The sequence below is a fragment of the Crassostrea angulata genome, chromosome 6 (assembly GCF_025612915.1).
Source record: "Crassostrea angulata isolate pt1a10 chromosome 6, ASM2561291v2, whole genome shotgun sequence".
Classification (NCBI taxonomy): Eukaryota; Metazoa; Mollusca; class Bivalvia; order Ostreida; family Ostreidae; genus Magallana; species Magallana angulata.
In genome coordinates this window covers 60,657,251-60,681,618 of record NC_069116.1, presented here as the reverse complement: position 1 = coordinate 60,681,618, position 24,368 = coordinate 60,657,251, and the positions used below count along the sequence as shown (strand labels likewise).

The following is a 24,368-nucleotide window of genomic DNA, read 5'->3' as shown; positions in this document are numbered from 1 at the left end:
TAAGTTATAATCAGAATAACATATTTATCAAGATACATATACATGTATTATAGTTTGTATACAGAATAGAATAGTTGTAATCAAGACACAGTTATGATAGTTACATGTATATTCGTGTATACGTGTAGGATAGTTATAATAAAGAATGCTATGTGAGGTAAAAGGGCTCATCTTTAATGGGGTACCAATGCTGGACACACATGAAATTGTTGAATGAGGAACCGATTTGATTGCCTTTGTTTCTCTAAAGACATTTTTAAGGGAAATGATTGTACATTAAAAAAAAATAAACTAGTGGCCAATGTCACCTAGTTATATAGCTCCGAAATAATTGGACGTACACATGTATGTCTAATTCATTGAGGTCTTAACTATCGAGCATATAAGTACAGAATGTTATATTAAGTAGTTATTGGTATTCTTGTTAAAACAGTACACATATACACTTTTAACCTCAGTTATATTGAAAAAGAATCAATTTTAAAAGATTGCTAGGGTTCATACACTCGTACTTATATTTTGATGTAACTACTTGTATTAGAGGTCCTGTTCGTAGTTATTGTTTGATCGAAATGAAAAATTAAATTAGTGATGAAAAACCATTAAAAAGACTTACCCTCACAATGATTCTGATCATAACTAAAGTGGGCTTTGTTAATATCGTCATATCGACAATCGCCATTGGACTGCGGACGAACTCCCAAGAAACCTGCACCAAGCACTGTCCCGAGGGAAATCCACAGCAGGACCACTGACGACAAACACTGGGCCATCTCTAGTCAGCCCCAAAGGACAGCGCTTACTTTATAAACCAAAAGTCTCGTGTTTTGTAACAGATGAATGCCTCGTTGACAATAATTAGTTGAGAAGAAATAAAAACGATTAAGGAAATAATTTAATTATATTGAAATAAAAAACGTTTAACATGCAAATCACATTTTGCAGTAAAAAAAAAGTGCATTGAAAAACGGTTGATATTCAATTCCGAATTTTAAAATTTTTATAATTAATAAACTTAATTATAGGATCATTTTTGACAAGAAGCTATCGTTGAGACTACTTGTGTTAGAGATACACTACTTTTTGAGATACAAAACTGCAAGCTTACAACAAGTCCTTGTAGAAAACTGGGCACTCATTTTCGAGAACAAGAAGTAGATATAAACGTCAAACAAGAAGCCCATCGTCTTCCCTAAGCAATGTTTTAACTCATGTATAATAAAGTAACTAAATATATATTTTACAGGGCTTTTTGGTATGAATAAGCCAATTCCAATCTTTTACGTTTTAACATTACGTTTATTGCATTACACTATTATTAGAAAGAATTAAATATTGAATAAAAATTAACAATACAAAGATCAATAGTTCTTTTTTACACCATTCATTTTAAGAGTACCACATGTGTCTTCAGGAAGAAACTATTTTATTTTTACACAAACCGTCAATTTTATCACCGGTATTTCCAGATCTAATCAAGTTACCGTTTCCAAATGCAACACAATTAAATTATACGTAAAAGATGATGACTTTTTGTTTTCATAAAGTTTTCCTCCGTTAATTTTGGAGTTCATAATTAATTGTGTTTATGTTGACGTCTTTTCATGCATCAAGTCGTAGGTTTATAATATCTTGGATGTATTGACTAGATTCAGCGTATAGGTGAGTACAGCATTGTCATTAGTTGTCTCTTGACCGAATGTACAATTTGATGCCATCCACAGGTCGCATGACAGCTGCTATCACTTTATCAACCTTATGATCCTTGTCCAACGAAAAGGAAAACCTGAACAAGAAGACGCCATATATAATTTCAACAAAAAATACCTATAAATCCCTGTGAGGAAGACGTGCATGGGTTAAATGAACGTTTTTTTTTAAATTTTATGCACCAATTAATAATTATATAATCGGCGTCCATTTGAAAAAAAATGCTTCCGTTTTAATGATGTGTCGCTACATTATACGCAGCCTTGGTATTTCTGGATTTTATTTCAATTTTATAGTCACATTAATATTTATTGATTTATTGACATATAGTTCCATACAATGTGGCTTATAACTTCCCAATGTGTATCCTTACCTTTAGTACAGACAAAATTTTCCTTAGAGACATGTATAATTAGCAGATAAGTGAAATCCTTGATTTTTTTTTAAAATTTAAGTCACGCTTCAATTCAACTTTTATTCCTCGGAATGCAAAGCCATAAATATCTTACCTTGTAATGACCAATATGTATCCTAACAACTACACTCAACTTGACCCTGAATATAATTAAAACCTGCAGCTGTCATAAGCATGATGTACACAAGTTAATTTTGAATGCACATCGTCTGTTCAAAGCGAGTTTGATAAAAAGTCCCTTAAGAATAACCTATTTGTAATAGCTAAATATGCACCTTTGACGTTCATTATTTAAACAGGAGAAACATTTGTGTAATAGATTTATGTTAACAGTGGCAACTGATGTCATGTTTAACCTTATTTAAATTGTTGAAACCCGTGTTACATCCGGTAATGAGAGGGATGCTACCATTCATCAAACACTTATTGTCAGTATCAGACCTACTTACGGCGGGTAACGAAATGTTGAATGTAGTCAAAAGATAACATGTTTCATCTTTCAGTAGTTTGCAAACAACATTAAACTTAATTTACTTTGGATGTTCGATTAATAGAGAATATAAGATCAACAAACATAATGACAGGACAATTTAGACAATTCACGTACGTGGATTTATATTTCAGAATATTTACATTTTCCAGTGTCTTTGCCTCTGATTACATTACGTATCGATTTTGTACTATATATCCCATAACTATAAATGACACCAAATAAAGGCGCCAGTGGGGTTTGTTTATTTTTATTTAAATATTTAATCTAACGATTGCTTAAAATTATATAAAGATAGGTAATATGGAATCATTCTTTGAATATTATGAGGTGACAATTTCGGTCGGAGCGTGATCAAATCTATCATAAAAGCCCTCGGGCTTGACTGGATTTGATCACGCCCCGACCAAAATTATCACCTCATAATACTCAAAGAATGATTCCTTACTCCTCAAATGTTTTCGCTATACACGTATTTTTATTATATTTCATGCCAATCTTAACCATTTTATTTCAATTCCCATGCCTTGTTTTTCAAAGTTCAATGCAGATGAATTTTAATGTGGACGATAAAAAGCTTTCCTATTTTTAAAAAAAAACTACCTTGGTGAATATGTACTCACCTACGTAATAGGCTAGCTAACACCACTTTCTCTTCGCTCATGGCAAAGTTTTGTCCTATACAGTTTCTGAAGTACAAATGAAAAAAACATTACTTCTGGATGGATATGATTATTTTGATTTTAGATATCTTGATTCTATAAGCTCAAGTACATGTATAAGAATACATTCTTAGAAAATTCTTAGAAAAACGCATCTTTTCAAATTTTCATATTTTTCCACCAGGAAAGTAAAATATTAATTATGTTCATATACATGCTTATCTAACCATCGTTAAAAATAATAATGCCCAACTTTGATGTCATCGATCAATGAAGTATTGAAAATAATATAAAACAATAAAATAAAAAGACTGCAAACCTAGGTCCGGCCGAAAATGGACAAAACGCGAAGGAATCTCTTTTTTCCGAATTATCTCTGTTGAACCTTTCCGGTTTAAACTCCATATGATCCTGGCCCCATACTGTTGGGTTGTGATGCAGTGCGTAGAAGTTGATAAGAATTATGGTGCCCGGGGGTATGGTGACATCGTCTACCTTTATTGGCTGGGTGTTAACTCTGGACACCCCTGGGACAGGGGAGTGAACCCGCATACCTTCCTTGATACACTCGGTAAGGTAGTCCAACTTTCCCAAATCCTTCCTGCAATTTGAGCAACAATCGTGTTTATTGTATTTTCGCTAAAACAGTATCTTAAATTTGAAGGATAAAATAAAACTCTGCTATTCAGACAACTGTTGGTAAACTGATTGAAAATTCAAAAAGTAGGAAACAAATGCATTTACATGCCAGTCCGTCATATTCCAGTCTTTACAGTTTACATTTATTTCACTGAATGACGGAAATCCATCAAGTGAGTTTAATGGGGCATGGTCATGATTTTACAGAACCATAAACAAAGAACTATAAATATATTTGATATGAATTGAATTTGGCCCCCACAATTCGCCATTATTTAAAGTGTTTCGGGTACAATAAACTGTTATGTTATTTTTTAGAACAGTTTATATAAAATATATTTTTCACCTATTTATTTGATTTATTCGCACTCGCTTGCAGTATATGACGTCAGAAGTGACGCTATTTCTATAATTCAATCAAAATCAGTCAAAAATTGACATTTTTCTTATCTTTTTATGAATGGGAAATATAGAGCGCATGCTTGAACAAGGAAAAAAAATGTCACTCATTAGCCTTGGCAAGATACATCTCCGATTAAAATATTTTGTTTGTTTAAGCATGCGCTCTATGTTTTCTCTAAGAAAAACTGCTTGAAAACAAGCTGTTTCATGCTAAAAATGCGAAAATGACAGGAAAGTTTATATTTCTAATGTCATACTATATATATATATATATATATATATATATATATATATATATATATATATATATATATATATATATATACACAAAGAAAACAAAGAATTACAATAAAATGGTGATGTTAATTTTAGGGGGGGGGGGGCATTTTAGGCCCATATCATATATAATCCTTTCATTTTTCTATTTTTAGTGTTTATATCGCTTTAGAAATGCATTTCTAATAATTAACCAAAATTAGAGTGCCAGTCATAGAGTTATAAGCAAGATACCGAGCTTTGAATTCTTTGCCATGGAAACAAGGCTCGTACCCTGTTTTTGTTTTTAAACAAGCTGATTTCTCTTTGTTCTAATTTGTTTTAAGCATACATTAATAGTTCCTAGCGTTTATAACATTCGATTCGATCCAAAACTGGAATTTTCACTTGTACATTCAAAACGTTAACAAAGCTTTGTTTACATTACAAAGATTTGTGAGCTCTGCCTTCGGCTTATAAACTACGACTGACACTCAAAATTTGGTTGACCATTACAATTACCTTACTGAAGTATTGTAAACGGACAAAAATGACTAAAATCGTGACCATCCAAATTTAAATAACAATGCAATACTGACAACAAAACCTAAAAATAAGGTACATATATATGTAACAAATAAAACTTCAGCTGCATAATTGATGTTTTTTTCTTTCTTAGATTTTGACTTTTACCACTCGAGTCGTCCAGACTTGGTCTCACTGATGACCTTATCGATTTCTTCCTGACATTTCCGCTGACATTCATGGTTCTCCGCCAGAGAATAGAGGATCCACGAGATGGCGCTAGCTGTAGTGTCATGACCTGCGTTCATTAAGTGTTATTTTGTTATTGTTAGGGATAAAGTAATATATATCTATTCTGACATAGAGAAATCTTGTGCATGAAAGCGTTTTGAGATTTACCTTCAAACAAAAACGTGTCAACTTCATTTCGGATATCCTCTTTAGTCAATCCATTTCCGCGTTCATCTTTCGCAGTTAATAAGATGTCCAAGAAATCGAGATATCGTTTGTGTGATAAATCCTCGCTTTCCTTTTGATTTGAAAGAGATCATGCGTGGTAATCGATAAATCTCCAAAACATATAAGTATATAAGTATACTTCATCTTTTCAATTATTTATCTATGTTATGTTGTCTGGTCAATGTGAGTGGAAATATTACAAATATTTACATATAATTGCCATAATCAACCCTGGTAAGCTGAAAGAGTATCGAAGAGGGTCTTAACAAAACAGAAACATTACCAATATAAAAGAAAATAACAAAACGTTAGGAAGGAGGGGTCTCAAACATTTACTCTACAATTTTCCTAACAAGCTTGACAACAAGTGAATGTAAAGGGGGCGGGGTGCTTTATGGGCTCATATACTCACTAGCTCCCTCCGACGCTTGTCAATGATATCCTCAGCAATCTTGTGGACATAATCGCAATCTGATTTAAATTTTTGACCTTGTTTTGTTCTGTAGAAAATGAAATCCGGGTACAACCAGGGCGACCTAAAAGTATTATAATCATTAAATAAGACATCCAAATTAATATATTCAAGAAACTAAAATCAAATACTTGAGTACTAAAATGGATAAAGAATTTTTATAAAGTAATGTAAATCATAGACGATTATAAATATATTTACTTATTTCTTAAGAGCCATGTCATAGCTATGTCCTGTACGGCACTTACGTATGGATGGGTCGTCTCTCTAGTTAAAAAATATATCAACGAAGGAAAAAACTGTGCTTTTTTGTTTTTGTAAATTTCATTATTCATTATGATCATTAACAACATGTTTATATTGATTTTTTGTACATATATTTGTATAGATTAAGTGTTTGTTTGTCGACACACTTTTTTCGTATTTTCTTCATTGCCTTCCTTGACCATTCAAACATACCGTTATCTGGTACATGTACACTATTTGATTTGCTGTATTAATCTTTTAAAAAATTAAACTCTTTTGAAAAAGTGAAATTGAGGTTTGTGGGCATTATCAAATAATTTGAACGCTTAAACATTATGAACCTCACCCTCACGTTTCAGCAACATAAGCCACGTCTATGTAAAAAAAAACAACAACAACAAACAAACAAAAACATTTCCCAATGTGATTTTTATCACTGTGCCACATACCTTTTGCTCTGACAATCTGTTGTATAGGAGAAGGCACACCTTAGAATTATATCCAATGTACAGGAGCTGACCAGGTTGTATATTTCAACGCTTTTACCTGTGTCGGCATGTTCATTGAGGTTTTCCTGCGTTGTTAGTGAAATAAAAATAAAAATTAGCTTTCGAGAATAATTTGGTATTTACCATTTTAAAACATATAAGAGATTAATAAAAAGTTTTAATTAGCGTCATCAAAATTAAAAGGCATGTTTGTTGAATACCAAAACAATTGATTCTTTTTTTAATGTAAAATCTAAAGTAAAATCAATTTAAATTGTTGCTTTGGATACCGATAAAATATCTGCACAGGTCTTGTAGATTTTCACGTAAGGTTTCAGGATGTCAAAATGGAAGGCGGGAGTAAGCAGACGTCTGGAGCGCTTCCATTTTTGTCCACTGGACATGAGAAGTCCCTCCCCCAGCCACGGAAGTCCATGGCGGTACGGTTCACCGAACCCGACCGGTTTAGGATCTGTACGAATTATTATTATCGAAGACATTTTATTTTCATTGGTGAACATTTTGTCTGTGGATTTTATTCTCAGGTGATTTACGAAATTAAAATGCCCAACCAGGTAATACAAATTCCAAAAACTTTGATTAATACAGCAGTTATCTATAAATTTCGTATTCTTGATTCTGGTTAATTATATGTTTTAAACTTTTTCTCCAAACGAAATAAATTCCCACTAAAAGTTGCCCTTAATTACTCGATTATGATATGATATTAAATCGATTTCATTCACATTTTTCGCAATTTAAATTTCATCTCCTGGTTCACGAAATGTGTTTTCATATAACCAAGTTATACAATGAAACGCAAAATATTTTATCACAAAAAAAATTCAAGAACATAGTACTTGCATTATATATAACAACTCTGAAGATGTAGAATAGTAATAACAGTTTACAAGTAAAACAAAAGGTGTTTACTGAGCTTCGGGTCTAGTCCAACAAAATGTTAATTAAATATTTATTTTTACGGTTATTGATTGGTGTTACAAAAACCCCATAGTATACATGTATATTATAGCTGTTATTAATCAATGTCTTGAAATAACATATTTATCATATCCATATGTATTGCTGATTAGTATCTTGAAATGGTTGGCTGGCTACCTGACGTCACGAGCACCTGTTTGACACACTCCGGATGATGAAGGATGACGCGGACACGGAAAGGTCCGGGCCTGATGATAAACATCTTTGGAAATTTTGCCGTCCATTCTAAGACTTTGTCTAATCTTGAAGTCTTTCCAGCAAACTGAAAATATTTAGCGCAAAAGAAATGGATTACTGCCATGAAGATAAATCCGGGGATTTTATTCAAAGACGTTATCATGATAACTAGTATTCCACTCTATTGATTTCACAACGTGTGAATACAAGGGTGTAGAAAAAGATTCATTTTGCATGCAAGAATTTATTGGCTTTTTAAATGTATATGTTATTTTAATATATTGTCATATTTTTTTTTAAATATTCAGCGTGTTTCAGTAATTGTAAGGTCCAAATTTAGACCTTAAAACGCTAATTTATTTGTAGAGACTACATGTAGTATATCGAGTCTATTAGAAGGTTGAAAACTGCCAAAATACCCTGTACATGTACTTAATGTATCTTACGAAAGATGTATTTTAAAATAATAAAATAACATTATATGCAATTACAAACTGAGTGAAGAATTTAGACCAATGCCAGTACGAATTGTTGATATTTTGGAATCATCGGTTAGACTTTTAAATTCATCGTTGAGATGAGTAATATTACAGTGTCTTCCTATTTGATACAGGTGAACTGACAACAAATATTTACACCGAGGTCAAAAAGTGTGACGGTCTGTTTGTAAACAGGTATGGTTTAATAGTACACCTGTCTTAGCTAAAACTGCTTCATTACCTTTCATATCGCATTAACGTGGGCTATTTTTCCCCAATCGTGTTTGTTAAGGCAAATACTGACAAATATTACATCAAATAAATAGATGCATTTAAATGATGCTAATTCTTAATCAGCAAAAACAAAACATACGTTTAAATTTATATCATGTCTGGTGCATAGTATACTGACCACTAGTAGGTGACCAAATAGCCAGTGTCTCTCTTCTATCGGTTCCGGGAAGCCTCGGAATAGGATCCTCCGGTGGTACAGTCCGACGACAAGTCTGACGATAACGATAACGAGGCAGGCCAAGGTCAGTAGCAACAAAAGATGAAGCCAGTCCCCTCTTACTGCTTCCATCCTTCCCTCTCTCTCCCTCCTGATATAATCTGTGTGGTTCAATGTATGGAACGCTGTAGGGTTTACAAATGTTTGTTTGCTTATCGATGTTTCTTCCGGGTCATTAATCATGTACAGCAGCATTCACATATTTTGGAATTGAATTTTTCAGTAAAGTTTGAACTTTTTTGCATATTCCGCTCTCTTCAAAGAAGATGAGTGTATTAAGCGTCTGATCGGCAGACAATGTATTTTACATCACATATTCGTACAATAAATGTAATTGTTAGTTTGTTTACTTAATTTCGAGAAATTTAGGCAAATTATGTTTGCATATAACATATCTAGCAACACTTAGCTTTGCAAAGAAAATTTTTGAATAGACCAGATTTAATACTTCTGTTCTACATAAAATTTCTTGTATTATATGTAGTCACATGCATGTTTGTACAACCTTATCAACGTATAGCGGTGATTACTTTCCGCGTTCACAGTATTATACAGGATATAAAAACAAACACACAAGAACCAAACAAATGAATTCTTCATTTAGTCATCGTTTACAGGCACTAAATGAATGTTTATCTATTATAATAGATGGTCATTTTGAGATTAGCTGCAGAACTGTAGCTCTCCGGGAAAAAAATATTGACAGTCCGGTCTGTCAATATTTTTTCCCCGGAGAGCTACAGTTCTGCAGCTATTTTGAAATAAGTTTATTGTGGACTGGTCTATTGTACCTTGGGCTGATGACTCAAGATTTACATTTTTTTTTTCAAAATGATGACTGTATAATCGCATGAAGCTTGCAAAAACAATTGTACTGTACATACATTTTTTTTATAGTGAATAAACAATTGACACCTTGCAGACTTTATATTCGTAATCACACATTAGACAGAAGTTTTTCCTACGAACTGCTAATCTCTTAAACAGCGTAGCGCTAAATAAATGTCTTTTATTTCATTGTCCATTATTTGTCAAATTTTTGTGTAATGTCTTTTATGGCTTATCGAAGATCATTTAGGTCCGAAAATCTCTGTCCACGCAGTTTCGACTTCAGATAAGGAAATAAAGCGGAATCCATAGATCCGGGCTGTATGGGGGGTCGGGATGCTGCAAGAGCTCAAGATATCAGTATTTCCATTTTCAAACCATTAATTCCAATTGTGGTTTTAATTGTAAACATTTGTCCTATAAAAATAGCAGCATATAAGAACCTTTTGGTCTCCATCGGAGATTTTCTGCATGCACAAAAAATTTAATGACCGCCCGGTGCTCCAAGGTGTCCATTTACGTTGACGTTTTTGACTCATTTTTCTAGCGTTGGTCGTCCATATTTGGCAATATAACGGTCAGAAATTCTTCAAATTAATTGAAACTTTCACAAAATGATTTTCATAACTTGTTGTGATCTCATATGAAATATCATTTATTTTTATACGCTTAAACTGTACGTTTTCTTAATAAAGAAATATGCGTACAAAATATAAAACAAATAAAACTGACATGCTCCGTGAAGCATATCTTATCAAAAAAATAATCTGTATATTTTTAAGGTGCATTTGAAATAAACAAATCCTTACATATTTCTTAGAAAATAAGTCAAAATTAAATATGAAAAATGTCGCTGGTGTCATGCGAATAGTTAATAATGGAAGGTTAGTACAATTTTGTCTCCTCAATTAGATTTACATAACTGTATATTCCTAAATAATGCATCCCAGCTCCGCTTAGCGGTGCCCTTGTTATACGATGTACCCTTAAGGAAGGAGTCTTTTTATTATCAAACATACTTCTTATAATAAGAAATGCATGAAATTTTGACACAGTCAAACGGATCATATTACTTAATGATTCTATCAGTTTAATTAAATTTGACCTTTTTGTTTTCGGATAAAGGTCAGGTCAAGGTCACTACCTTTTCCTCAACGTAAATACTGATAAAAATAAGGGTAGCTTTTTATAGTTCTGTAGACATTTGTTTAAGATTTGAAGATTCAAATCTTCAATGAAATCATAGATTATGAGAGTGTCTATCAGCTTATACTACTAAATTGGAAAAAATATTTATACTAAAAATTGATATTGCTTAGCCCGCATTTCCTCTAATTTTCTTAAATTTTGAAGAAATTTTGATTATTTTTTTATGCTTCCAATAATAAAATATTTCTAATTTTTATGTATTATGAAGACTTTATATAAAGATATAAATTGACAGAAAAGCTAATATATTGACCGTTTCATAAGAGAGAAAAACTGATTTTAGTGATTTTTTCACAAAAATCAATGTATAGAATGGGCGCTTTAAAAAGCTTATAAAAATGTTATTTGATAGGCAAATCATATTTTAAAAACATATTCTGAAACCCAAGTATCATATTATTAGTTCACATTAGTAAAAAAAAATCAAACATTATTGTTATTGTTTTTAAAATGCTAAAACAGACTCATTATACATATATAATCTGCAGCAATTCTGAATTGCGCATGCGCAACATGTGATATTTTCCTACGCCAATATTACGCCAAAAATATAGTCCTTGTTCCATTCTAAACATTGATTACATTTTTCTATGCCAAGTTGTATGATAGTAAAAAAAGAAAGAAAAATATACTATTTTAATTTCCTTTCATCTTGATTTAATGAACAAATAATCAAATTTACGTTTGACAAGTCGAATACCAGAAAAGACTCCTTCCTTAAGCCAACATTCTCTCATCCCGAACGTACTGCACACGACGGATACAGTCACTATACTAGTACTGTACAAAACTACCGGTACAAATGCGGTCACATATATTTGATTTTAAAATATAATGATATAATATATATATAAATTGACAAAAATCTATTAACTGACAATATCGTAAGAGAAAGAAATTCAGGTTTTAGGTATTATTTTAAACAGAATTAATGCATTTACGGAAAGAACAATTAAGACGCTTAAGTTTACTTTGTTTGGAAAATCATAACTTAAATACACAATACGAAACCAAAGTTCACATTTATTGAACAATACAGCATCATGCAAGGTTTTTTTTTGTAAACATGCCAATTAAGCTCATAAATAACATTAATTTTTAATTACTTAAATATGTGATATTTTCCTATGATAATGTTCTTCCACAAAATAGTACTCGTTAGATACCGAGCATTGATTATTATTTATATGCGAAGTTGTACAATTGTTGAAAAAAGGAAACAAATTATGGTCTTCTGATTTCTTTTTTTGTTGTTGATTAATTAACATTTGTTCTAATATACTTTTGATATTCTGACAAATCAAATCTTGACAAGACTCATTTTTACCCTCTGTACACGAATTGTTTATCGTTTACAGGATAAATTACATATTAGCAGAGTGTAAACTTTGTACAAGATTCTGGTACATCGGACATTGAAAGAGTCGTAGACAGAGACGTAGAGACAACAACTCCAGATAGAGAATGAAAATGAGAACACTATAATAAATGAATAAAGAGTTTGCAAACAAACACCAATTCTAAATAAGAAAACGGATTTTAAAGCTAATTCAATGTAGTTGAATCTTTTAGGAAATTATGCATTTTTTTTTATCCAAATCTAATATTTTTGCAGAGTCATAAGCATTAAGTGCGTTGACTTGGTCGCAAATTTAACACACTCTAAAGATTATCAAAATTCGTAATATTTCAAATTACGTTCCTATAATGCACACCTAGACACCTATCGTGGGGCGGCGAATAGTTTAATCCCATATCTTGCTCGCATTACGGCAGAGATCTGCTTCTCAACCTTATGTGTTTTGTCCACAGAAAAGGTAAACCTGCAAAAGAAACACAATAGGAAACTATCCACTGTGTAATTTAAAGCAACGTGAGCTGCAATTTTCATAATGAAATTTTTTTTGACAAAAATGTAATTTTCTACTAAAATGACAAAAATATCAATGTTTTTTTTAAATTTCTGTTAACCCTATTTTTGTGGGACAAGGCGTTAAGAAGCCATAATTGAAGGAAAATTGAATTATTGTCGTCCTGTACAAAAATCTAACTGTTACATTTTCCTTACAAGAGAAATCTTTCTTCTGACAAAACTGATTGATTTTTTCAAATCTTATTTATCATAAAAGTTTAAGTTACATGCAGACTTAGAATACTAAAAGGTTTTTGCAGCAAAATAAAATTCTGAAAACTACAGCTCATATTGCATAACAATCTGATTAAAATACAGATTTCTACAACGAAACAGAGCGGTGAGAGATCTGACAGCGATCAGTTGAGGGCATGTTCCATGAACTTTTATTTATGCAATCAGATGACGCCTTTTTAAATTAATCTTTTTTTTTTTAGCAATATTACCACCGACTTTGAATCGAGTATTGTGATTCGTTGATAAGGTCATCTTTCATGCAAATAAAAAAGTTCATTCTATAGTAATATTAATAATAGTAATACTTATGTTCTTAATGTAAACAGTATAGCAAAACAATTTACAGAAACTAGTTCACATTATTGTCCTAAATACGTATCTCCAGACAACAACTATATACAGAAACTGACAGAACATGTAATTTGTGAGAAATAAATGTACATTACATGTAAGTTAAACTATATATCCAAAGTATAGGCAAATATGATTTAAACCTTCAATGAGAATAAAATAAAGGCTATCACTGCAACTTCGAATAAAAATATTTCTTGAGCTAAGCATATCAAAGATTTTCTATACTAGGTCGAAATGTTAAAAAAAGAGAAAGCTCATTCAATAATTGCGTGTTGCATATTGTAAAAGATCTAAAATATTCTGTAGTTGCCATCCAGATGAAAGATGTAACTATCAACAATATAATGTTTTCTTTGATGATTAATGCGGGTTATGAAGGTAGCGATCAATGCAGAAAAAATTTACATGACCCGCGTTAGCGGGTTATTTATTTCTGTCTTCAATGTCGCCACCTTCATATTCTGTATGAATCATTAACGAAAGCATTTCATTGTTGAAATATTTATAAGATATCTGTGTAATTAATATTCAATAACATTATATCTGTATACATGTTAACTGATGAATGTTGTAATCTGTGTAATAATTGACATAAAGAATGAGAAACAAAGGTCCAAGTATTGGTCCTTGAGGTACACCTATAGAATACTCAAATTTCTGAGATGGTTGACAGTTTGTTATTGTCGTTTTTTCATTCCATTTAACCAAACATTGCACATGATATATTTGTCAAATAATATTTCAGCTAGTTAGGTGAATTATTGCATATGCTAAACGGAGTTTTTGCAGTAATGCATGGTGATTAACCGTATCAAAAGTTGAACTTAGATCTACAAATAAAATACCTGCAAATTTACCACTGTTAATGTTACGTAACCACTTTTCAATACTCAAAAAAAAACAAGTACAAGCATGTTTTTCAATACTTTTGCTTATGGCAGGTAAAAAAAGAAACTGGACGATTATTTTTGAGTTAAACTCTTTACTCATATATAAAATTGAGTGACCCCTGCTCATTTCCATCCTTCAGTAATTATATCTGATTTCATTGAACAATCCATAATATTTGTTTAAAAAAAACCGCTATAACATGGACACTTAGTTTATAAAGTTTCACTGAAATATCATCTAAACCTATATTTAGAATTAGACATGACGTTGCAGATCACGACCCTCAATAGGTAGTTGCTTTATCTCTCTACACTCTGTGCTAGTTTAGTAAAATTAATTTGCATTTGCGCTATTGTAGTGAGTTGTAATTTAATCAGATTGACTATTTAATTTTATGATACAATATGGCTGTGAGCGCTGTAAAAGATATCATACCGTTGAAGCAATGTAGCAAGCACTGTCCGTTCTTCACTCATGGCAAAATTTTGACCGATACAGTTTCTACAACCAAAAACAGCATTTCACAACAGTTTTAAAGCAACTGTTCATGTAGTAAGAGACAAAAATACATGCGCAAAGAGGTATACCTTGGACCTGCAGAAAACTATTGTTGATATAGTTTTAGAAACAAAAAATCATAAACATGATTGTATACGTATACCTTGGACCTGCAGAAAATGGACAGAAGGCGAACGAGTCTCTTTCCTCGGTGTTTTCTGGAGAGAACCTCTCGGGTTTAAACTGGGCATGGTCCTTCCCCCACACAGTGGGGTTATGATGGAGACCATTGATACTGATCAAGACACTGGTCCTGGCAGGGATCTCGTGGTCCCCCTCTCTGAGGGGGGACTGGATGTCTCTTAAAATCCCAGGAACAGGAGAGTGGAGGCGCATTCCTTCTTTGATGCACTGTGTCAGGTACTCCAGTCTACCCAGGTCCTTCCTAGGATTAATAGTTAACATAGGATTGATCTATTCCGATCACTGACAGCTAACTGAACGGTTGCGAGCAAAAATTGCCTGAATGTTCACTATTAAAATTAAGAATCGACTTAATATTTACTCTTGTAAGTCAACCGAATGTTTGCAAGTTAAATTGTTTTGATTAGGCTAGTTTTGCAATTCATTTATTTTACAGACATTTCTGTTAAAATTCAGTTCACTGAATGGCACAGATTTATTTTTGGATGAATTGAAGTGCAATTTCTTTCATTACGTTCAACAAATAGGTTTAGATGTTTAGATGACACTAGCCAATCGGCGCTATTAATACTACCGTTAAATCAACATGAAAAAACTGCAAATACAGGAAGTAAAGTCTATGAGTTACCATGAAGTTCTTTGTTTTTCACTTATTTTTTGTTTCGCTTAATATCTTTTTAAAATACACCATAAAACGTGGTAAAGGCTTTTAGCCATTTTTCACGGTTTATAATGAGGTCCTTACCACTCGAGTTGTCCAGATTTGGTCTCACTGATGACCTTATCGATTTCTTCCTGACATTTCCGCTGACATTCGGGATTTTCCGCCAAAGAATAGAGGATCCACGAGATGGCGCTAGCTGTAGTGTCATGGCCTAAAACAATCAACCAATCAAACACTGGGAATTCTTTTGGTATACGTTTTAAAATATCTTAGAACTTTTTTTCATCACTGTGTTCTATGACAGGTTTTGACTGTTACGTTCACTATACCCTCAAACATGAATGTGTCCACTTCACTACGAATGTCTTCTTTTGACATTCCTTTTCCGTTCTCATCTTTAGCTGTCAAAAGGATGTCCAAGAAATCCAAATACTTTTGGGAAGATATACCCTGCGTTTCCTGAAAAAGATATGAAAAAGGAAAATTGGCACTTTGGATATGCCTGCTATTTTGTATTTAAACTTTTATAATGACAATATCAATTGTGTATAAGTTGCCAACTTACCAATGATGTAAATTCGGTATCTTTACGCAGTAAGACAAACGGTGTGTGTTTTTAATTGATGTGTTTGTATACTATGATATCAATGTTTGGTATACACATACCAATGTGTTGCGTCTTTTGTCTATCACATCCTCGGCTACTTGGTGGACGTAATCACACTTGGCTTTAAAACTCTTCCCCTCTGCCGTTCGGTAAAATATAAAGTCTGGGTGTAGCCAGGGAGCCCTGTAAAACACATATTTTATAAATTTTTAGAATGTATCATTATATGCTAACATTTGCCAGTGTCTTTGTTTATAATGCACGTAATACTACGAATCTAATTTAGTTGATATTCCTCATATAGTTCAAAACATTTAATTAATGAGGCGAAAGACGTACTGTTGTAGTCTACAAAATTAAACAAATAAAAAAACCCGTCGAATTATCTTTAATATGTATTTGTCCAATTGTCTAAAAATAATCGAAAATTAAATTGAATATGGTGAGGTGATCACAACAGTCGGTCGGGGAAGCCTGGAAAGCTTTCTGATGGATTTGATGACGCCATGACTGTACTTTTCATCTCATGATACTAAAAATGCATTCTTATTATAATTACTTTAAATATATATATATATATATATATATATATATATATATATATATATATATATATATATATATATATATATACACACACACACGAGGGTTGTCCCAAAATAGCGTAGACAAGTGGCGTTATTCAGTTAATCGAAGACAAAGGAAGATGAAATTTGTGCCACAAAGGGTTCAAGAAATTTGCATTCAACTAGTGTTTTAAAATCGAATATTGTTTGAGATTAAATTAGTGAAATGAAAGTATGTTAGATCAGAAATTCTACATGCGGCGCAATGTCAAAAACAAAAAGTTAAAATCAACATAATGAATTGAAAATTGGGCGGAAAAGTACTTTTCGAATGAAAAAATTCAAATAAAACATACACCGATATTTGATAATAATTCTATTATTTACTCAGAAAATGTGTTGGCTATAACAAAACTTTTAAATATTTTATAGCGCGTTTTGTGACAAGTTGAAAAGTTAAGTGGTAATAAAATGACGTTTTCAGCGTTTAAGGCGGCGCAGCAGTAACTGATACAATTTTGTAAAGACCATGAAATAAATCCTAAGCGGCTTTGGCGTAAATGAATTTAACAAAATCGATGAGAAATGCGTTTTGTGAATAAGTAGTTAAACAACATTGAAAATATTTGAACAAGTATGATGACAATAAGTGGAAAAAAGAAACCCCGAACGATATCAATGGACGTCAAAATGTTGAACGACACATTTCGGTAAGACGGACGTTAGACAACAAGTAATACAGGGCAAGTTTGGAGCCGACAGATCGTTTGCACTAAGAAAATATTTAAAAACAAAACAAAACTAGAAATATATATTGAATGTGTACGCAGAGTACATGTTCAAAGATAATATTTTTTCTAAGACATTTTCGGAAATAAAACGTAAATGTTATCGTGAACGATGTGGAGGGTTTAGCAACAACGTAAAACTGGGAATTTTTGACGTCGCACATTGCGCCGCCTGACAAAACTTGTTGTTACTAATTATTCATTTTCTCGAGAAATAAATAAAGTACAGATTTGAACTTTTCAGCATTGTTTGCCAAAGAGTCATTGAAGAAAACATAGAAGACTAATGAAATTCCAGTGAACAGATTATAAATTATGTGTCCTGTCTACATTATTTTGGGACAACCCTCGTATATATATATAAAGCACTGAATAGAATCAACAACACTAGGCATCTTTAAAGTGTCGGATCTAATATATAGATACTAAGCCAGTAAACTGAATATATAAAGCACTAAAATGGCTAACGACACGAACAATAGAAATTGTCAAATTTTCGGGACAATCAGTCCCTTTTTTAGGACCAAAAAATAAATTACAAGAGTAAAAAACAAAGAACACAAAATCTATAGCTACTACGAAACTACGTAAGAAACCATAAAAAAGAACAGCTACATTATAAACATTTGTTCACATTCTTAAAGAAGGTGTTAATACTGTCGCCGATTGCTCTAAAGTAATCAATCGACTGTTAACAATCGAATCGAATGTGAACAAATGTTTATAATGTAGCTGTTCTTTTTTATAGTTTCTTAATTAAGTAGTTTAGTTTCCCCAAAGAGCACAATATATATATATATATATATATATATATATATATATATATATTATCATTTACCTAAGATTTGTAATGTAAAAGAGGAGACGGATACCTATTTCGTCGATTCCATGTAGCTGAAATCTCATTTACGGCTGATATGTATGGGTGTATGGTCCCGCTGAAATAAATTGATCAAAAGAATTATATAAAGTATCGTCTAGAAGCATGTAGTGATCAGAGGTATTAGCAAGAAGAAAGAAAGAAGAAAGCACGGGTAGGTAACTGCGTAAGTTGATTTAGTTTTTACCCATTTCTTATAACATGGATTCATATTATTCAATTGTATTAATTTAAAAGCAAAATGTATATATAAGGCATCTTTAAAGAGACATGGTCAGATTCTGTTTTTCTTATTTAAAATATTTTAGGAATGCATTTCTAATGCTCAAATGAAATCTAAGAGTCAGTCGTTGAGTTATAAGCAAAATACAGTACTTACAATTCTTTGTCATGTAAACAAGTCTCGTGCCCTGTTTTTGTTTACATAGATTCAATAAACCTGTGAAAAATCTTTTTCAGGCTGGTTTGTATATCTTCTTATTCATTTTAAGCATCTATAAATAGTTTCTAACATTTAACACATTCATTTTAGGTCTAAAACAAGAATTTTCACTTCAACATTCAAAATTTAAACAAAAGCTTTGTTTACATAACAAAGAATTATAAGCTCTATAACTCACTTACAACTCAACGAATGTCACTCAAATTTTTGTTGCCTATTAAAAATGCTTTACTGAAGCATTGTAAGCATTAAATACAATAAAATAATTTTTGACCAAAATCGTGACCATGTCCCTTTGACTCTAATGAAGTGAAAACATACAGTATACCGTTTCCAGAAAATAGTATCCAGCCGATATTTGTGGCCTACTAAGTATGTCAATTTCACATCAACTTACGTTTTACATATTAAAGTAAATGTTTGATCTCTGGTGTTAATTTGGTCGCATTGCCAATAATAAAGAGTATTTTTGCACTAATGGGTCACCGGCAGCCCGTGACTTTTACTGTTTTGAGCATTACATGGTGATTTCAACCCATTTTGAAACGGGTTGTGTTACCAAATGTTGTGTCTGTCTCAATGGATATGGCTTAAAAGGCGAACGTACAAGAACCGAGTTCTAATACAGAAAGGAGTTTTCTTTTTATATACAGCAATACAAAATTAAAATGTTTCGCTTTCTCTTCTCTCTCTCTCTCTCTCTCTCTCTCTCTCCAATTTGAAAACTGTGCGATTTATACCATAATAAATATAAATTAAGAGTGCAATATATATATATATAATAGTCAATACCATACATACCAGAAATTTTGACAGTCCGTCTTATAGGAAAACGCACACTGTAAAATAATGTCCAGGGTGCAGGAACTGACAAGGCTGAATATTTCTACACTTTCGTTCTTCTCGACCGAGATTTCTATGTTTCGCTTCGAAAAAAAGATGTATATTTACTTTTAAAGGACTATGCAAAGCTAAACTTAAGGCTTAACTTAGTGTTTTCTGAACTTAAATCAACTTAGCTTAACTTTAGACTTAACTTAGTGTTTTCTCAGTTATGCTAAGCATAACTGAGGAAACACTAAGTTAAGCTTCATGCCATGGAATCGTTTCCATGGAAACCTCTGGTTCTCATTGATTTCCGTAAAATACCGCTAGAATATCTGCGCAGGACTTGTAGATCTTCACATAAGGTCTCAGGATGTCAAAATGAAAGGCGGGAGTAAGCAGACGTCTGGAGCGCTTCCATTTGGCACCCCCTGCTATCAGAAGTCCCTCTCCCAACCATGGAATTCCATGTCTGTACACCTGGCCAAAGTTCACAGGTTTTGGATCTTTAAAACATATACGCCCACTGCTTTAAACTTCACTTTTGTTTACATGACAAGGAAGATAAAATTAGAGTAATTCCAAAACAAATTAAGACAAAATTATTTAATGATTATATATATAATGAATAATTTAGATATTTTTGTAGTTTCATGTATTCCTGCGCCAGAGTTGATATAGTCTCGTTCAACCAGACGCTCGGCTGTCTCCGTAAATCTGCGACGAGCAGAGAGGGGGCTCTCTTGCTTGTTGGATATTAACGGAGACAGCCGAGCGTCTAGTTAAACGAGACTAAAGTTTGATATCAATAGTGCTTGGATCCTTACAATGTTTGGGAGTTGATTTTAATCAACTCTCCTATGCAGTTACTCTGGCAAACCGAAAGTGAAACAGTGTTTGGACCTAAGCACAAATCATCACCGCTGACAAGACTAAGTTCTTGAAAATAATAGAAAAAATTTCGATGTAATGTATGCTGAAGCATTGTTTTTCAAGGAAACATATCTATAAACACTTTGAAAATGGTCAAATTTTATATACTACGAACAATTTAGATATTTTTGTAGTCTCATGTATTCCTGCGCCAGAGTTGATATAGTCTCGTTCAACCAGATGCTCGGCTGTCTCCGTAAATCTGCGACGAGCAGAGAGGGGGCTCTCTTGCTTGTCGGATATTAACGGAGACAGCCGAGCGTCTAGTTAAACGAGACTAAAGTTTGATATCAATAGTGCTTGGATCCATACAATTTTAGGGAGTTGATTTTAATCATTTCGATTACTAATACACAGTTTGATGGAATTAATTCTACCTTAAAATATTACACAACATGATTCATATGGGGTTTTCTCGAAATTCTTGTCGGAAAAGTTCGAGAATTCATACCATAAAAATGTGTGTAATTCAAATACAGATTAGAAACTACTTGCCATGCAAAATAACATATCGTTGATTTTAAAATTGATAATAATCGATAAAAGCAACTCCCGACAGTACTTCAGTACTTTGATTAGAATTGTTTCGATAACTAATACATGCTAGTAGTTGAAGTCTATCTTTAAATATTACACAACATGATTCATATTGGGTTTCTCGAAATTCTTGTCGGAAAAGTCTAAAAATTCAAATTATAAAAAATTATAAAAAAGTGCGTAATTCAAATACAAACTAGAAACTGATTGCTATGCAAGATAAATTGATTTTAAAATAAATGATAATCGATAAAATCAACTCCCGTCAGTACTTAAGTACTTTGATTTTTTCTGAAAGCGTTTAATTGCAATCTAGTTTACATATTTAAGGTGGCCGACTAAAATGTTATTGTGCATTTTTTTTGCGATTTTAGTAAAATAAAGTGTATTTTTACTCTTTTAAAATTGTGCACATTATATTTATGAGATTAAACACAATATACAAAATACAAATCAATATGGAAAGCTTTTTTTAAAGAAAAATGTTTATACTCTTCAAACGATTTTACGTTGTTTGGTTGGTGCGTTTTGCCATGGTGCTTTTAAGACGATATGTGGAGTACATTTAATCGCAATAATTCATTAATGGATCCATTGTACGAGTCTACATTTGTAATTTGCCAAATATATAGCGCATTGAGATATTTTGATATGTACCCCTATCCCACCCCAATTTAAAATCAGATGGTATGATTAAATGTTGTTTTTTTTTTTACATATAATGTAGAAAATGTTACCGCTAATCACATTTTACAATTTGAAGAAAATCCCTATCGTAGTATTCTTTTCATAAATCTACTTCGAAGCGATATATATATTAAGAGAACCAAACGATTGATTTTATTGAAATTTTGCAAATATATTAGAATTGATGTGTATCATTTTACATATGAGTAAAAATGAAAGAGTTCTGCTATTGTAGATTTTACGCAAAAACCCAAAATCGGTCTTTTAAAACTATGGAAGCATACCACTTTTTCATCCAACGACAGTTCATTACGCTATTTACAATTAAGAATTTTCAATATTTACATTGACGTCAATATTTATATTGACCGCAAATGTCAAATTGACGAAAATGTCTTAAATTCAAATTTGAAGTTGATACACAACAAAAAATGTTCTCTGTTACGCAATTCTTAATAGAATATTTTTTTTAAAACATCATTGGGCACAAAGTTACGAATATTTGAAACATACCCACGAATATTTGAAACATACCCACGAATATTTAAAACATATCCACGAATATTTGAAACATACCCACGAATATTTGAAACATACCCACGAATATTTAAAACATACCCACGAATATTAACGAAACGTATACTAATGTCTTTACTGATCTGAAGCTCGTGTCATGTGTTTACCTGAGGTTTTAAGGATCTTTTTAATGGGGTCCGGATGATTCAGCACCACCCTGGCGTCGAAAGGACCAAACCAAAGGACGTACATCCTGGGATATTTGGCCGTCCATTCCAGAAACTTGTCTACGACCGACTGCCCAGCTATCTTATTTGAGAACTTTAAAACAAGAAACAATTTGAAGACATCATATATTCAACGAGGACGGAACAACATTTCTTTAAAATGTCAAACATTCAAAACCGGCCCATTTGCCATGAAATCAAAATTCTTTACAAATGTTAGTAATTCAACAATTTTGCATCTGTAACAAACGATTATTTGCTCGATGTTTTTGGCATCCGATTTCAAAGAATTGTTATGAAAATGACAGTGTCAACTATACGAAAACTCGTGTTCACTGTTCCTTTATTTCAAAGTTATTAGAAACTGCATTTAAATGAATATTCTATTTCATGGGTTATTTAAACTACAATGTTCACAAAATTTGTATTCAAAAATATTTGTTGAAGCCACAGTATATAAAATATAGTTTTTCTTTTCACGTATTCATGCTAGTAAATGAATATTTAGAAACACAAACTGCCCTCCATACTTTGCAGGTTAAAAACTGTAACGATGCTTGTTCAGCAGCGCGCAAGTTCAATATAGGGTCAGTTAAGGATATTGAATTAAGCCTGATCCTTTTATAAACATTTGGACTGTCGAACGGAAACCAAGGGAGAATGACACAAAAACTATTGCAGAATGAGGGACTGATAAAAAGGTGAAAACCAATATAAGAAAAACCATGATGAAAAATACTTACAATTGGGAGATGACCAAGTAGCCAGTGCTTGTCCTCAAGAGGCTCAGGGAGTCCATGGTAGGCATACTTCACTCTCAGTAATTTGATCAACAGCTGAAATATTATTATGACCACAACACTAATTACGGCTGACAACAGAATCGCTGACATGTTGTACTCTCTGTATGACGCTAGGATGTCATTTGTTCACCTGAACCTTATCGTCTATAGCACGCTGGTGTTAGATGGTAGTCAATATGCACTTCTATGGCGGAATGATCGGGAAACACGAAAATTATATTTATTCACTGATTTGAAATTTGTTCGGAAGATATTCAAATTCTGCTCACAAATACCAACGAAGACGTTTGCTCCTGTTTTGCTTAACTATTCTTTTATTTTGTAAGAAAACAATTTTTGCAGACATATCTTTAGGAGAATATCATTATAAATTCATTTTATCCAACCGCTTGAGGATGGGTAAAAATAACAATGGTTGAAAAACACAACAAAGCCCTAACATTGTATCATTGATCCTGGAAATTAATCATTTAATGGTACATTTTCTATTATACAGGTAACATCATAATATTAATAAAGTATGAGCTAATTATTCAAATCTCATCCTAATTTTATGTTTAAACATTGGATAAGATATTTAAAGAATTTATTTATATTTTTTGACATTTTTTCCATAGTTATCATTTTTATAAGATAATGTTTCATAAATATATCACTTAAATAGAAAGTTAATTCCATGCAAATCTGATTCTCACGTCCATTCAAACGAAGGTTTCAGAACTGTAGAATCTTTAGAGGAGATTAAAATATGTATCGCCTATGTATTTGTAGTGTGCATCGCCATAACATACAGAATACCTACATTACATGATAAAGAGTAACGAGATT

The 24,368-nt window shown here is 32.3% G+C and overlaps 2 protein-coding genes and 1 long non-coding RNA gene across 6 annotated transcripts in view; 1 reads left to right on the top strand and 2 right to left on the bottom strand.

The window, feature by feature from the left end:
* LOC128189428 (nacrein-like protein) overlaps positions 1–9,048 on the bottom strand; it is a 37,613-nt gene extending 28,565 nt beyond the window's left edge. Inside the window, exons 1-11 of one of the 4 annotated variants that reach the window (XM_052861036.1) lie at positions 8,834–9,048; positions 7,883–8,027; positions 7,054–7,235; positions 6,725–6,849; positions 6,231–6,296; positions 5,970–6,093; positions 5,498–5,627; positions 5,267–5,396; positions 3,597–3,878; positions 3,219–3,304; positions 804–1,786 (exon numbers count right to left, since the gene is read on the bottom strand). In XM_052861036.1, the coding sequence (XP_052716996.1) occupies positions 3,235–3,304; positions 3,597–3,878; positions 5,267–5,396; positions 5,498–5,627; positions 5,970–6,093; positions 6,231–6,296; positions 6,725–6,849; positions 7,054–7,235; positions 7,883–8,027; positions 8,834–9,004 (1,425 nt within the window). In that variant the 5' untranslated portion in view covers positions 9,005–9,048 and the 3' untranslated portion in view covers positions 804–1,786; positions 3,219–3,234. Of the gene's footprint in view, positions 1–616; positions 1,787–2,219; positions 2,908–3,218; positions 3,305–3,596; positions 3,879–5,266; positions 5,397–5,497; positions 5,628–5,969; positions 6,094–6,230; positions 6,297–6,724; positions 6,850–7,053; positions 7,236–7,882; positions 8,028–8,833 lie in introns of those variants that run through there. The other 3 variants (XM_052861035.1, XM_052861038.1, XM_052861037.1) reach the window with 3 other exon arrangements.
* Positions 9,049–10,461: 1,413 nt separating this feature from the next.
* Positions 10,462–12,149, top strand: LOC128189433 (uncharacterized). The gene is made up of 2 exons (XR_008244237.1): positions 10,462–10,587; positions 11,936–12,149. It is a non-coding gene; the product is annotated as an uncharacterized LOC128189433 (long non-coding RNA).
* On the bottom strand, positions 11,981–23,739 carry LOC128189431 (ultra-long-chain fatty acid omega-hydroxylase-like). The gene is made up of 11 exons (XM_052861041.1): positions 23,481–23,739; positions 22,678–22,831; positions 20,162–20,343; positions 19,814–19,938; positions 18,563–18,628; positions 16,396–16,519; positions 16,059–16,188; positions 15,811–15,940; positions 15,025–15,306; positions 14,799–14,864; positions 11,981–12,792 (listed from the first exon to the last, which is right to left on the bottom strand). Exons 1-11 carry the CDS (start codon positions 23,628–23,630, stop codon positions 12,693–12,695), a joined length of 1,509 nt encoding a protein of 502 aa, XP_052717001.1. The 5' UTR covers positions 23,631–23,739; the 3' UTR covers positions 11,981–12,692.
* Between the last annotated feature and the right edge of the window lie 629 nt (positions 23,740–24,368).

Coding starts and splice junctions, on each gene's coding strand:
- LOC128189431 (XM_052861041.1), bottom strand. CDS start 23,630: ATGTCAGCGATTCTGTTGTCAGCCGTAATTAGTGTTGTGGTCATAATA. Junction 20,344..22,677: donor AAAGATCCTTAAAACCTCAG/GTAAACACATGA, acceptor TATGTTTTAAAG/ATCCAAAACCTGTGAACTTT. Junction 15,941..16,058: donor GGACACATTCATGTTTGAGG/GTATAGTGAACG, acceptor TGATTGTTTTAG/GCCATGACACTACAGCTAGC.